This window comes from Sander vitreus, chromosome 3 (genome assembly GCF_031162955.1).
Source record: "Sander vitreus isolate 19-12246 chromosome 3, sanVit1, whole genome shotgun sequence".
NCBI classification, from domain to species: Eukaryota; Metazoa; Chordata; class Actinopteri; order Perciformes; family Percidae; genus Sander; species Sander vitreus.
Window position 1 is genome coordinate 21,471,201 of NC_135857.1, and position 15,367 is coordinate 21,486,567.

At 43.7% G+C, this 15,367-nt stretch overlaps 1 protein-coding gene across 2 annotated transcripts in view; it reads left to right on the forward strand.

Moving 5' to 3' along the window:
• Positions 1 to 15,367, forward strand: part of veph1 (ventricular zone expressed PH domain-containing 1) — an 85,615-nt gene that overhangs the window by 3,553 nt on the left and 66,695 nt on the right. Inside the window, exons 2-5 of one of the 2 annotated variants that reach the window (XM_078246486.1) lie at positions 5,504 to 5,869; positions 5,959 to 6,121; positions 6,262 to 6,480; positions 9,839 to 10,013. In XM_078246486.1, coding sequence (XP_078102612.1) covers positions 5,984 to 6,121; positions 6,262 to 6,480; positions 9,839 to 10,013 — 532 coding nt within the window. In that variant the 5' untranslated portion in view covers positions 5,504 to 5,869; positions 5,959 to 5,983. Of the gene's footprint in view, positions 1 to 5,503; positions 5,870 to 5,919; positions 6,122 to 6,261; positions 6,481 to 9,838; positions 10,014 to 15,367 lie in introns of both variants that reach the window. The other variant, XM_078246487.1, reaches the window with a different exon arrangement.

The window sequence follows — 15,367 nt, forward strand, 5'->3', positions numbered from 1 at the left end:
TGTGTGAGATGTCTTGCAGGCCAAGCAGGTGCACATTACACAGAAGGAAAGGGCCGACTGAGCAGAGAGCGAGAGAGAGCGAGAGAGCGAGAGAGCGAGAGAGCGAGAGAGAGAGAGAGAGAGAGAGAGAGAGAGAGAGACACGGGGGAGGGAAGTCTGTCTTAAAGGTCATACAAAAGAGCCAGTGTTTTCTCTCTCACTTTCTCAGAGTGCTGAGTGAAGACACTAGTGGCAGTGGTGGCGGAAAGAGAGAGAGAGAGGCCCTTCGGTCACAATGTCCTCATATAGCCCTGAACCCTCTCACCGCCTCCCCGCGCTTACCTCCTGCAGTGTTTCCCATACATAGGTTCTACATGGGTGCCCCGCCCAGGTAGATTGAGACCCGCCCAGGTTGATAAAATCCGAATTACATTTTTTGTCCAATCTACGATGTATATTTATAGTGCACACAGACCAGCGGCCTCCAGCCCCTCCCCCCTGAAGTCACGTGTGCGTGACAGCGCCATCAATTCACTTCAGGCTCAGAGGCTGGTAGTAGCTAGTGGTGTGTGATACTGCAATATTTGGTATTGATCCGATACCAAGTAAATACAGGGCCAGTATTGCCGATACCGACACTTTTTATTGATTAAGGTGGATGCATCATCAAATTGCCATAGTTGAATGAATTTTCATGACCTTTAAGTGTTTTTTGTGATTTTATCTTAGCAAAATGAACCTAGGGGTTAATAACGGATGTGTACCCACTCTGTCGTTCTCTGGGACATGTTTTCATGCTATTTGATTGTGTTTGTAGCTTGAAAGAAGCTAGCGCAGACCGCTGATTAGCTTACAACGCTAGGGAAAGTAAAAAAAATTGCCACTAATTGCCATTTTGTACCACTAAAAAGGCTCAAAATATCACCAAACTTCAACGGTAGCATAGTGAGGGTTCCCACAGCTCTTTGTTCAATAAACTGTCTGTACACTTACAAAGTTCTCAATGCTTCGGTTAACATGTAGGGACCCTCATTATGCTACCGTTGAAGTTTGGTGATATTTTGAGCCTTTTTAGTGGTACAAAATAGCGATTTATTTTTACTTTCCCTGTGCCCCGAATACTAGCGTTGTAAGCTAATCAGCGGTCCGCGCTAGCTTCTTTTAAGCTACAAACAATCAATTAGCATGAAAACATGTCCCAGAGAATGACAGAGTGGGTACACATCCGTTATTAACCCCTAGGTTTGTTTTGCGCTGGAATTGTCCTTTAATAAGTTAAAACCCAGAACAGAATTTTCATATGCTTGTATGCATTTGTTGTGTTAACACTGTATCTTACAGCCTTTTTACAACTTATACAGCTTGCCGTCATTTTTGGCCTGAAAATATAGCCACACTGTGCTGCTCTTCCTCTCTGCCATTTTTCTGCTCCGTCTCTGTCCTGCTTGTGTGTGTGTGCTGCTGGCCGCCACCGCCGCCGGGCCTGGCTACTTGCTTGCTTGTTTGCCCGGCGCCACTGAGTCACATGACAGTACAACATCAAATCACAAGAGGGGGGAGGAGGAGCAAAGTGTGCCTGCTCTGCGCTGTGACAGGAGCAGCACTTACACAGACACAGACAGCCAGGTCGCCTCTTTGATGAAACCACAGCAGTGCATACTGGAGAGAAACTGAAACTAAAGTATCGATCTCATTACACTGGTATCGATATTATCGATATTTGGATCGATCCGCCCACCATTAGTAGTAGCACGCTGCTTGTAGTGTTGTGGCTTCCTGTGGGATTAGCTGTACTGATAAACAGTAAAAACACCATGGCCACACCGCTGTGAAAGCACCCAGAACAACATCTATCAGTCTGGTTGGTCACCCTCCCCGTGGCAGTCTCATCCGCTAGAGCTCTTTATAATGATGTTTATAATGAAGTTAACTGAAGTTAACTGGAGCTAACTGGAGCTAACCGCTAACCGAGCCTGTTCCCGTTCTTTGTCTCCGTGCCCGTTACCATAAACTGTATAGATAGACTAATAGACTCAAGCCCAAATAAAACCCAACATTTTATTAAGTTGGCTGTAAAAGTTTTAAACTACAATCCAGAGTTTTTGAATGATAGATATCTGTTCTTCATATATTAATAATAATAATAATAATATTCTGATCTTAATGAGTGCAACAGGACACATGTAACGGCAGCGGCGGTCTTAAGCATCTGGGGGCCCGTTTCAATAACTAATATGGGGCCCTAGCCACATTAAACCTAAACATAATAGAGCAGAAAAAGCAAGGATTCCTGTTGGTTTGCATCAGTGGTATACTATTTTATTACGTGCACTATCAGCTTCATGAACAGGCTGCTCAACATAGAAATAAGCCAACCTTATTTGATTAAAACTATATACAATTATACAGCGTTTTACGTTGAAATAAACCTCGCCATTTCACGGACAGCAACTTCTCTGCTTAATTGATTAGCGCAGTATATATGGCAACTCAAATGTGCTGTTCAGTTAATTGGGAAACATTTAAATACAGGTGGAAAAAAGCTACTGCACGTCTTTTACTGTGTGTGTGTGTGTGTGTGTGTGTGTGTGTGTCTGTGTATTTAAAGGCTGCATTCCTGAGCTTTCTGAGCCGTAGCTGGGTGATTAATAGAAACTGGCTGATTGCTTAAGAACTAAAATTCCGTAGGCCCATTTTTTCCTGCTTTTACACACACACACACACACACACACACACACACACACACACACACACACGTGCATGCACACAGGCAGAAGCAGGAATGGATAGAGTAAATAAACCCAACAGTTTACTAGTGAGGAGAGAGAGAGGATGGCATGTGTATGTGCGAGTGTGTGTGTGTGTGTGTGTGTGTGTGTGTGTGTGTGTATGTGTGTGTGTGTGTGTGTGAGAGTTCTGCTGAGGCATTCAGGTAGAATAATGGAAGCTCAGTTTGTGAGATGTCTGCAGGTTACACAGGGAATTCAGGACACTGAAACATTATCCACCTCTGGCTTTCTCTTTCTCTGGTTCTCTGTCTCTGTCAGCTCCTCTGTTGCTCTCTGCCTTTCTCTTTCACTCTGGGTGTGTGTCCAAATCTCATTCCTCCTCTTCTACTGGTTTTTCTTTTGTTGTTTTCTTTTCTCTATTGTACCTCTCTGATCTCCATCTCTCTCCCCCTGCCTCTTCTTCTTATCTTGTTGCTTTCTTTCTTTCTTAGACAGCTACCCCTCGACACACATACTGTACCTCCAACCATGCACAGAAATAGCTCTGATTGTTGCTCTACACAAAAAGGATAATACTGTAGGTGTGTGTGTGACTATCTGTGTGTGACAGATAAATCGCTCTGCTCTGTGTTTATGGTTGTTTTGGTCCCAGAAGATTGGCTCGGACCAATAAGAATTCCTGATGTGGTATCCTGGCAATAGGCATGTTTCCATGGCCATCACCGGCTTGGCAGGGGAGACAGCGGTCTCCTAAGTGCTCTGCTTCGTGCCTTCCTTTGGTCTAGCTTGTGAACACTCCAATGTGACTTTCAGAGAAATGGTGTGAGGACAAGATGACGTCTGATTGTAGAGAAAAGCTGGTGCAGCAAGCAGACAATGACACAGATACATATACTTAGCTGCTCATCCTCTGAAAGGAGGCAAAAAACAGGCTGCTTTAAAGAATGTGTGTTTCCTACTTTCTGTAAAGACATAGTAATATGCAGTGTGAATGTATGTGTTTATGTTTTTGTGTGGGAGGACAGAGATGCGTCATAGATAGTCAGAGATTTAACAGTTTTAGAAACAAGCTTAGATAGATAGATTGTGTGCGTGCGTGCGTGTGTGTGTGTGTGTGTGTGTGTGTGTGTGTGTGTGAATGTGTGAATGTGTGTGTGTGTGTGTGTGTGTGTGTAAAACTCCCCACTGCCCTTTCCGTGCTCCTCATAGTGTTTAATGTTTAATTGAGGTTTACAGAAACAGTGATACACACACTGATGAATTGAATACCCACAACTCCGACTCCATTCATAATATTTCAAGGCAAAGGACTCTTTATTCTCATTGAACTTCTGTCATTATGAACTATTGTATTGTAATAAATACTGAAAAGCATATTAATAATATAACAAAAAACTTTAGAAGATTCTTTATATAAATACTGTTCTAGCCTTTTAGGCGACATGGGTCATACATTTAATTTGAACCCACCACAATGTATGGATAAACAATACAACTTCACCCACTGACGGTCACCTAAAATGTCACTGAGGCTGCACAGTTTAAGCAAACACCTCTGTGAACTGTAAACTGTAGTCACACATTCCCAGAGTGCATGCATGCATGCGTGTGTGTGTGTGTGTGTGTGTGTGTGTGTGTGTGTGTGTGTGTGTGTGTGTGTGTGTTCTTGTATAACTATATTCGTGGGGTCCAAAAACCGGGAATACAGTAGACTTGTGGGGTCCGGACAGCTTTGTGGGGCCAAAATGCTGGACCCCACAACCTTAGGGTTGGGTTAAGGTTAGGGTAAGGGGCTAGGGAATACATTATGTCAATGATGGGTCCCCACAAAGATAGTGAGATGCACTATGTGTGTGTGTGTGTGTGTGTGTGTGTGTGTGTGTGTGTGTGTGTGTGAGAGTGAAACTCCCCACTGCCCTTTCACACGCACATTTTGGTAAGTATGTATGATTTTATAGCAGATATGTCACACATTACCAAGAAGTCATTTAGTTCATAACATTAACATATTAACTTACACTTGCTGCACCTGTAGAAAGAAGAAAACAGAAGGAGAGAAATCTGTAGGAGGGATGAATGAGGGAGGGGACAGTAGTAAGAGTGCTTGAGCAGATATTTTTAAGATAATTCTCACATTGTTGTTGAATTTCATTTTCACATTACGCCTGTTTGAAAGCAAAGCACCACCAGCAATAGTTACATTTAGGGATATATGGTATTTGCTTTCTTGCTGAGAGTTAGGCTAGATGAGAAGTTACCTTTGGATAGAGTCAGGCAAGCTGTTTCCCCCTGTTAACAGTCTGTATCCTAAACTAAGCTAACTGGCTGCTGGTGGTAGCTTCATATGTAATGTACAGACATTAGAGTGGTATCAGTTCTCATTTATATATGAGCATACTTCCCAAAATGTTGACCTATTTCTCTAACTAATTGAATTGACATGCATCCACTTCTGTTTCTTGGTTATCCAAGTTGTCCAAGTCTGTTTCTTGAGACCAGAAAAACTAAGGAATCCCTAATTAAACCTTATACAGCCACTCTCCCTTACTTACTACTCCATTTTCTCAGTGTCAGCTGCTCAGTCCAGGGCTTAAAGTTTTCAGGCACCATGCCTGAATTCAGACATTTCCTCCAGGGCAGCATTTCAGGCTCACAAATAGTTTCTTGATTTAACCCCTGTCAATCTATTTCTTGCCAGAATAGTAATATTGGTATACAAAATGAATATCACAGCATTTAGTTCTCTCTTTAGTTAATTTAATCTTCCTATCTCTCTTTCCCCTTCTCTCATCCAGGACTCTGCTGTAGAAAGACTGCCTTCTCCAGAATATGCCTTGTCTCCATGGTAACAGGCCTAAGGCAGACCCAGAACAACTTCGGGCCAAACTCGTCCGCTCTTGTCCAACTTACCTAATCCTGGACTGTACTGAAGAGGAAATCCACTCAATTAATCATTCTTGAAATATTAGTAAGGTTCTCTATTATGTCTCGTAGTTATTTTAACAATTAGAGTGCATTCACAGGACCCAGAATGCCGAAAATAATGGTGCTTGAAAATTTGTCATTTTAAAAGCTATACATTCTACTATTTGGTGATCACAATGCAGAGGACTTTGCATACTCTTTAAATGGTCCCACCAGGAGGAAAACTTCATTCAAAAGTAAGCTTTCCTTGATCGTTATGTCACGGATATTTTTATTCACAATTAAGGGTTCTTAAACTGGGCTGCACCCATCCCAAATTGTTCAGAAAGGAGTCCTAAACCAGGACCAGAATGCACCAGCTATTCAGCCAGGTGCTGGGGCAGAGGGATCTATCCAGGGCTGGAGATCTGTTTTCTCTGGAGGACACAGAGATCGAAGCCTGTCTGTCTCAGGCTCTGGACCAGATCAAGGCCATCTCCTGCTCACAGGTCAGCAGGCAGAACCAACACACATAGATAATATTTATCCAAGATATTACAGGGCAAATGTCAGTTTAATTATTCATGTTCTTATCTATAATTCATCTTTTTGTCCTTCATTTATCACTGTACCATCTGCTCTCTGACAGGACTATTTGACCAATGACAATGACCAGGCAGTGGTGGAGATTTGCATAACCCGCATCACCACGGCCATAAGGGAGACAGGCTCCATCGAGCAACACAGCACAGCGCTGGTGGGACTGTGGGAGTCGTGTCTTGAGCATAACCTCACCCCGCAAGGTGAAAACACAGAGGACACACCGCATGCCAAGATAGCCTCCGACATCACCAGCTGTATCCTGCAGGTACACACACACACACACACACACACACACACACACACACACACACACACACACACACACACACACACACACACACACTGAGACATTGTTTTGTAGTGTTGATAATTACTTCTCTATTTGTTTGCATGAAGCACAAACTGCACATACAGTACACACCTTTGCACATATGTGGGGAGAAAAGGCCAATGCATTTTACTGTAAATGTGTTATCATACAAAATAGCCCTATAATGTGATACAACCGTGCAGTGTTTTGGTCTGTATGAAAAAAAAGATTTGGTGTAGTGGCACATATAAACAGGTTTACAGCTTATACCCACCTTTGGACAGGGGGATTTATCATATAGGTTAGTGCACATCTTGCAGATGCACTGATACATTACTGATACTGTTGGGTAGTTTAATCTATAACGGTTTATAATATTTTATAAGCGTATCATGTTTTGATAGAAGCCAGAGTACACCCACCTACATAGACACCACTAATAGCACTGGGTGTTTTACCTATGGTCACAGGTGGAATATGTCTATCAGTTCAACCAATGACTGATTTTCTCCTTTAAAACCTAGATTCTTTTCATCTGTACAAACTTTCAGAGGCCTGACAAGGTAAAACTATTCAATATTTCAGAGGGAAAAAAACAATGATTCGGAGCAAAGGGACTCTCTCTCTCTCTCTCTCTCTCTCTCTCTCTCTCTCTCTCTCTCTCTCTCTTTCTTTCTCTCTCTCCCTCCTTCCATTTCCTTTGGGAATGTGCTTAATACCATTGTAATGAGATTGAGGAATCTTGAGGAAAGACACACACACACACACACACACACACACACACACACACACACACACACACACACACACACACACACACACACACACACACACACATTGGGGTGAGGTGAGACTAAAAGTTCTGACAGCTCTGACAGCAGCTCCAGGCTCTAATGTCTTAACTAACAGTTATCAGGAAAGCACTTCTCTCTCTTCAATCTGTTTCTGTCTCTGTCTCTTTCAACCGGTTTTCCTTTTGATTTTAGTCTACCTATTTGCCCTGTCTCATTTATTCTTTCTTACATTCTTTTACCCTCTGACTATCTTTATCTCTTCTCTGATCTCTTCTCCTGTCTTTGTCTTCCTGTAATTTTGAATCTACAGATGCACAAACACTCCTCTTACCCTTTCGCTGAAACTCCCACAGAGGGGAGCAAAAAGTAAGCAACAGACCGCAGAAAGAAAGGTTTTCATAAGCTCACTGCTTGTGCGCAACACACACACACACACACACACACACACACACACACGCGTTTGTGCCCACAGATTTCTGGCTTATGATGGCATCTACAGTGTTTTTTCTATAGGGGATCCTGATCTGGGCTGTGCTTGATGTGCTTGATGATGCTTAATGTGACTCTCCCTAATAAGATGAAAGAGAGAGAGACCGGACAGATAAATAAATCTGTACATTCATAAGTAACCTGGTGTAAAAATGTACTGTATGTTTAGATTAAAATTAGGGCCGATCCAATGAATGTCATGTCATGTAGATTGATAGATGGATTGATTTCATGGATCGTCCGGACTGAATAACATCTTTGTTGATACATTGTTTGCACTGCCATCTAGTGACGGAATAGCGGTGTGACAGAAGTAAAAGACTACAATTTTTCAACTCTCTAAAACAGAGGTCTTCAACGTTTTTTAAACCAAGGACCCCTTAACTGAAGGAGAGACGGAGCAGGGACCCCCTACTACTAATATTGTATAAAATTAAGTTGCATATTAAACTGGGCTTACAATAAAGTGCAGGGCAGCCTAAAGCCTTTGTATATACCTTTTTAGTGCATAGAATATCAAGCTATCAAAATAATAATTGTTGACGTGATTTTATAAATATTTTAATATACATACATATGGCACAGTGATTCCTTAGGATTAACTGTATTTGTGGATAGCTACCTTAGTGACTACCTTACCCCAGAAAGCCTATCATCAGTGGGGATTTATATTTGCTAATAATGTTTTATTCTTGTTAAATAATTTTAATTTGAAAGAAAGTTTCAAAAATTAACAATAATTTTGGAGGCCCCCTTGCAGTGACCCCTGTTGAAGATCTCTGCTCTAAAACATCAACAGTGAACATCAGGTTGAAAGCCATTCTCGGTATTCTGAAGTAGAAGTAGATAATGAATCTTGTTTGTTTGGCAGTCTCTTTTCCTCCATCTTTTACAGTCAGAAACACACGTGCATGTTCAAGCAGACATGGTATCAGCAGTCTGTCCTGTTGAGGGTGCTAGTGCATTTTAAATCCTCACTCATTCTTTCTTATGGAAATGTTCACAGGGACAAACTTCTGCATGTGTTTGCATCCTCAAATACAACACACTTCCCTTTATACTTGAATCACAGGGTAAATGTAAGCAATTTAAATGTGTCGTCTTAATCGTTCTGCCACTCATTGTACTGCTTGAGGAAAGTGTACTTGTAGCTAGGGTTGGGTACCTTTTGCATCTGAACCAATACCACTACCGATACCGGTACCTGGAATTCGGTTCCCTGTACCCAACGGTACTTTTTTCGGTACTTTCCCTCTGTAATTACAAAAAAAAAATTTCAGTTGTAAAAATAATTCCAAACCTATTTACTTAGAACATTATGTTATTTATTTAGAATATTTTACACTGACAGAAATTAAAACAAAAACTAAAATAAAACCCCTCCCTCTCTCCTCCCAAACCCATCCCTACAACCTATTAAATTGAATAATTATTAATGTCTTACTCACTGTAACTTTTATTCTTGTATTTGTATATTATTCTTTTTTTTAGCCTGTTTTTATTTTCATCATGACCGTTTTTAATTGCTCTTTAATGTTTCATGTAAAGCACGTTGAATGGCCTTGTTGCTGAAAGGTGCTGTAGAAATAAAGTTGCCTTGCCTTGCAACCTCAGCCTGTCAGTCAGTCACCAGGGCACAGAAACCACCGTTGATATCATATCACAGTGAAAGGTGTCTGCGTGAAGTTTGCGTGTGTGTGTTGGACCTCTGCTCTCTGTCAACATGCAGAGAGGACAGATAAGCTTACTCTCAGGTTCCGAAATTTGGCACGGTTTGATTTTACGTGAACCAATACTCGGTGGTACCGACGTGATTCGGTCGGTACCGGTAAAAGTACAGGGTTCGGTACCCAACCCTACTTGTAGCTGCTGTTTTTTGTCTGGATCTTCATCGAGCAGACAAATAGTTACTGTTAATATTAAAAGGTGTGTAGCAAGGCCCTTAATAAAAGCCCTTGTGTCTCTTTCCTTTCCCTGAACGTATGACAGTTGCTGTCTTCTCAACCTCCTCTCATCTTTTGTCCGCTCAGAACTACAGTTGTCCTTCGGTCATGGTGCTGGCTGTCCCAGTAGCGGTGCGGTTCCTGCAGAGAGGGAACAGGGAGCTGAGCAGGAACATGTCCAGTTATCTCTCCCTGGCTGCCATCGCCAAGGCTGATCTGCTGGCTGAACACACGGAGGCCATAACACTCAGTGTCCTGGGAGGTAGGACATGCATACACATTGTCACACACAGAAAAGGATGCTGTATGCTCATACTAACAAACATGCACAGAAATGCATCTGGATGAGCATATTTTAATCCTTGCGTTGATAGCCCACTAGATGTTGCTGTTAAGACAGGGTAATGTAAGTGAGTTTTACCCTTTTCAAGTTCAATGCTATGCATTGCAATTCCTCTCCTCTCCTTAGTTCACGCTGCCCCAGATAGATACAGATCTTCTTACACACTTTGGGAAATGTGTGTGTGTTGGCGTGTGCCTTTTGTAGAGAATATAAAGTGAGGGAGAGTCACAGAAAGAGCTTTGCAGGAAAGCTCAGCTTAAGAATGAACATTAAAATGATTTTCTAACAAGGCCATCATAGGCGTTGTGTTATTTATGAAGTTGTTAATGGTTAATTTGTGGGTTTCGCTTGTAGAAGTAGAATTTATATGCTCTTACTCATGCCCGGATTATCCAGAAGGGCACTTGGGCCAGTGCCCAGGGGCACCAACCATTCACAACCAGTGGGGGGGCACCACATGACACAGGCTTTAACAATATTTTCCGTAAATTGTTATATTATTCACTTGAAATTGTTGAAAGACCATTTTAATTGGCAAGCAAATAAATACATTTTTCACAAAAACCCCTCCACCTCTGGATGAGACTTGGTTGCGCCCAACCCTTCTTCGTGTTTTTCAAGCATGCAGCACAGCGGGTGTATTTCGTGAGTTTATTCAGTATGCAGAGACGTGTAAAAGACCGATCACCATCTGGTGGTGAGTTGGGTCAGGGGGTGGGGGAAGACTCTGGACAGACCTGGTAAGCCCAAACGGGTAGTGCGGGTAAATTGGGAACGTCTGGAGGAGGCCCCTGTCCGACAGACTTTCAACTCACACCTCCGGCGGAGCTTTTCGTGCATCCCTGTGGAGGCTGGGGGCATTGAACCCGAGTGGACAATGTTCAAAGTTTCCATTGCTGAAGCTGCGGTGAGGAGCTGTGGTCTTAGGGTCTTGGGTGCCTCAAGGGGCGGTAACCCACGAACACCGTGGTGGACACCGGTGGTCAGGGAAGCCGTCCGACTGAAGAAGGAGTCTTTCCGGGATATGTTATCCCAGACGACTCCGGAGGCAGTTGCAAGGTACCGAAGGGCCTGAAGGGCTGCAGCCTCTGCCGTGAAAGAGGCAAAGCAGCGTGTGTGGGAGAAGTTCGGAGAAGACATGGAGAAGGACTTTCGGTCGGCACCAAGGTACTTCTGGAAAACCGTTCGCCACCTCAGGAGGGGGAAGCGGGGAACCATCCAAGCTGTGTACAGTAAGGATGGGACGCTGTTGACCTCAACTGAGGAGGTAATAGGGGCGGTGGAAGGAGCACTTTGAGGAACTCCTAAATCCGACTAATACGCCCTCTATGGTAGAGGCAGAGCTGGAGGATGAGGGGGGATTGGCGTCAATTTCCCTGGTGGAGGTTGCTGAGGTAGTTAAACAACTCCACAGTGGCAAAGCCCTAGGAATTGATGAGATCCGTCCAGAAATGCTTAAAGCTCTGGGTGTGGAGGGGTTGTCTTGGTTGACACGCCTCTTCAACATTGCGTGGAAGTCTGGGACGGTGCCTAAGGAGTGGCAGACCGGGGTGGTGGTTCCCCCTTTTTAAAAAAGGGGGGACCAGAGGGTGTGTGCCAATTACAGGGGTATCACACTTCTCAGCCTCCCGGTAAAGTCTACTCCAAGGTGCTGGAAAGGAGGATTCGGTCGATAGTCGAATCTCAGGTTGAAGAGGAACAATGCGGATTCCGTCCTGGTCGTGGAACAACGGACCAGATCTTTACTCTCGCAAGGATCGTGGAGGGAGCCTGGGAGTATGCCCAACCAGTCTACATGTGTTTTGTGGATCTGGAGAAGGCGTATGACTGGGTGCCCCGGGAGATACTGTGGGAGGTGCTGCGGGAGTGCGGGGTGAGGGGGTCCCTTCTCAGGGCCATCCAATCTCTGTACGACCAAAGCGAGCTGTGTCCGGGTTCTCGGCAGTAAGTCGGACTCGTTTCAGGTGAGAGTTGGCCTCCGCCAGGGCTGCGCTTTGTCACCAATCCTGTTTGTAGTATTTATGGACAAGATATCGAGGCGTAGTCGGGGTGGAGAGGGGTTGCAGTTCGGTGGGCTGGGGATCTCATCGCTGCTTTTTGCAGATGATGTGGTCCTGATGGCATCATCGGCCTGTGACCTTCAGCACTCACTGGATTGGTTCGCAGCCGAGTGTGAAGCGGCTGGGATGAGGATCAGCACCTCTAAATCGGAGGCCATGGTTCTCAGCAGGAAACCGATGGAGTGCCTTCTCCAGGTAGGGAATGAGTCCTTACCCCAAGTGAAGGAGTTCAAGTACCTTGGGGTCTTGTTCGCGAGTGAGGGGACAATGGAGCGGGAGATTGGTCGGAGAATCGGCACAGCAGGTGCGGTATTACATTCAATTTATCGCACCATTGTGACGAAAAGAGAGCTGAGCCAGAAGGCAAAGCTCTCAATCTACCGGTCAGTTTTTGTTCCTACCCTCACCTATGGTCATGAAGGCTGGGTCATGACCGAAAGAACAAGATCCAGGGTACAAGCGGCCGAAATGGGTTTCCTCAGGAGGGTAGCTGGCGTCTCCCTTAGAGATAGGGTGAGAAGCTCAGTTATCCGTGAGGAGCTCGGAGTAGAGCCGCTGCTCCTTTGCGTCGAAAGGAGCCAGTTGAGGTGGTTCGGGCATCTGGTAAGGATGCCCCCTGGGCGCCTCCCTAGGGAGGTGTTCCAGGCACGTCCAGCTGGGAGGAGGCCTCGGGGGAGACCCAGGACTAGGTGGAGGGATTATATCTCTAACCTGGCCTGGGAACGCCTCGGGATCCCCCAGTCGGAAATGGTTAATGTGGCCCGGGAAAGGGAAGTTTGGGGTCCCCTGCTGGAGCTGCTACCCCCGCGACCCGACCCCGGATAAGCGGATGAAGATGGATGGATGGATGGATGGATGACGCTTTTGAAAGTTTTTGACCAATCAGATGAGTTGCTTTCAGGGCCCCTGAAATAAAGTCGGAAAAATACACATTTGACCGACCCACAATGCTGCAATATATAGTACTGAGTTTGGCTTTTTGAATTGATAGACATTTTGAATTGAGGCTTTGAGGTATAGTGCCCAGGGGCACCACATTGTCTTAATACGGGCCTGCTCTTACTGTGAGGGCTGTTAGCAGACCTACAACAATGGGATCAGCTGGTTTACTGGAGTAGAAAAATGAATTACTGTTGTAATCTGCAAATACCAAACCACAGTCTTATCCTATCATGAGCTGCTTTTATAATGATTGCCAGCTCATTGAGGACAATAATGATGGTAAATAACAGCTGCTGCAAATCATCTTTTTCCTGATGGCCCTTTGATGCATCCAGGAAATTCATACGTTGTTATTGTGAGGAGGAAAGGACAACTGATGCTTTTTCTTGTGCAGTTTATTTTGTTTCTGTCTCTGTAATACATTACAACATTTTGTTGAACTTGGTTTTTTGACCAAAACATTAAAAGCAGGTTTGTTGCTTTCATTGATTTGCCACGATGCTGTGTACATTCTTGTTCTATCTTGTCCAAAATTCTTACTTTTTTCATGAGCTGATGCAACTTTTCCGCTTATCCCACATCGATTTTGCAATTCACACAGCTAACAGAACGTGTTATGCCAAAGACCAAATATTATGAATCTAGCTACAGTGTGTGAGGAGTTACACGTTCCATCCAGGAGTGTAAGGAGGACTTGTCCTTAGGCATTGATCTGATCAGTATTTTCTTCAACGTCCCCTCATAGCAGCTAAAGTCAGAGAGGGGAAAAAGTGGTTAAAGAAAGCTATTCCCTGAAACCTTTTTTCTGCCCTTTAACCATTTTTTCAACACAGATGCTTTTCAAGCTCATTAGTGTGGTGTAGGTATCTAAAGGGCCATAGTTAGCACTGTCTGATGGAGATCTGTTAACCCCTCAGGTCTCACGTGGTGCTGATCACCTCATGCAGCATCAGAGTAGAGCCCACCACAGTGGCTCTCTGCTATCTGATTTATTTGAAGTTTGTACAGGGTTTGGGCTTTGAACGTCAAATAGTTGGAAGACACTTTACACCTTTGGTTCATAAAACTGTGGCTGAAAATAGAGATAGCCTGCCTGTGGTGGATACCCTGCCAAATGGAAAACAGAAAGCAGGTGGTTTTCTAATAGTAGCAGTAATATGATGCTACCTTTTGGGTACTGTGTTTAAAACAAGAGCCTGCATGGCTTAATGTTGAAGTCGGAATTGCATTAAGATGCATATGTTGACTCTAAAGAAACAATCCAGAAAAACAAAATCATTAAAACTACCTGACACTTTGGAGCAATATTTTTACAAGTAGGTTCCTGTTTTGTTTGTATTATGCATGAACATGAGGATGCACATGCAAGCAAGCGAAGAAAGAAATAGAAATATATCTGCATGTTTGTTAGACACAATTCTTTTTGGAGAAACACTGAATGTAAACATGGTTGGTTACCTAATTGACAAACTATTACTTTACACTATTACACACAACTGTGGTAGTTGCTGATATTGTTTGTTCAACCTTTCCAACTTTCTTGTCCTATCTGACTAATGTAAAGAGTTGTGCACTTGGTGTTACGCCAAAGTCAAACTCAGTTCATTTGTATGTATGTAGTAATGTAGTCCACATACATAATCAAATTCCTGCTTGTCATCTGCTCAGGGGAGATACAGTCATTTGTTTCAGAACTGTGACCTTGAAATTTCTTTCCAATAGATTTATGACCTCCCCAAAGTCATCACATAATATCACACTTCGGGACACTCGTGTACACTAACACACAGAAACCTGGCCTTGTTTGTGAGCTTAGAGAGAATGAGAAATAAAAAGAGAGAAGAAAGAGAAATACAGGATGAAAGAGGAGGAAAAGATGGGAAAGATAGAAAGGTATATGTAAATACACAGTAAAGCTTCCAGTGGCTGTGATCCAGCTTGATGGGGGTTGATGAACTGATGGTGGGCCTTATTAGAGCTGGAATGAAACACACACACACACACACACACACACACACACACACACACACACACACACACACACACACACACACACACACACACCCACCCACACACACACACACACACACACACACACACACTGAGATTGGAGAGAGGATGAAAGTGAACAAGGCTTGCTTGAGGGCTTTATTAAAGTGAGTTCAGATTTATGTTTCCTTGGGCAGATTTTAATGCAGCCTAGGCAGTTTAAAATCTTTACCCCCCACTGCCACCCACTACTGAGACTCATCTACTGTGCTCTGAACATTT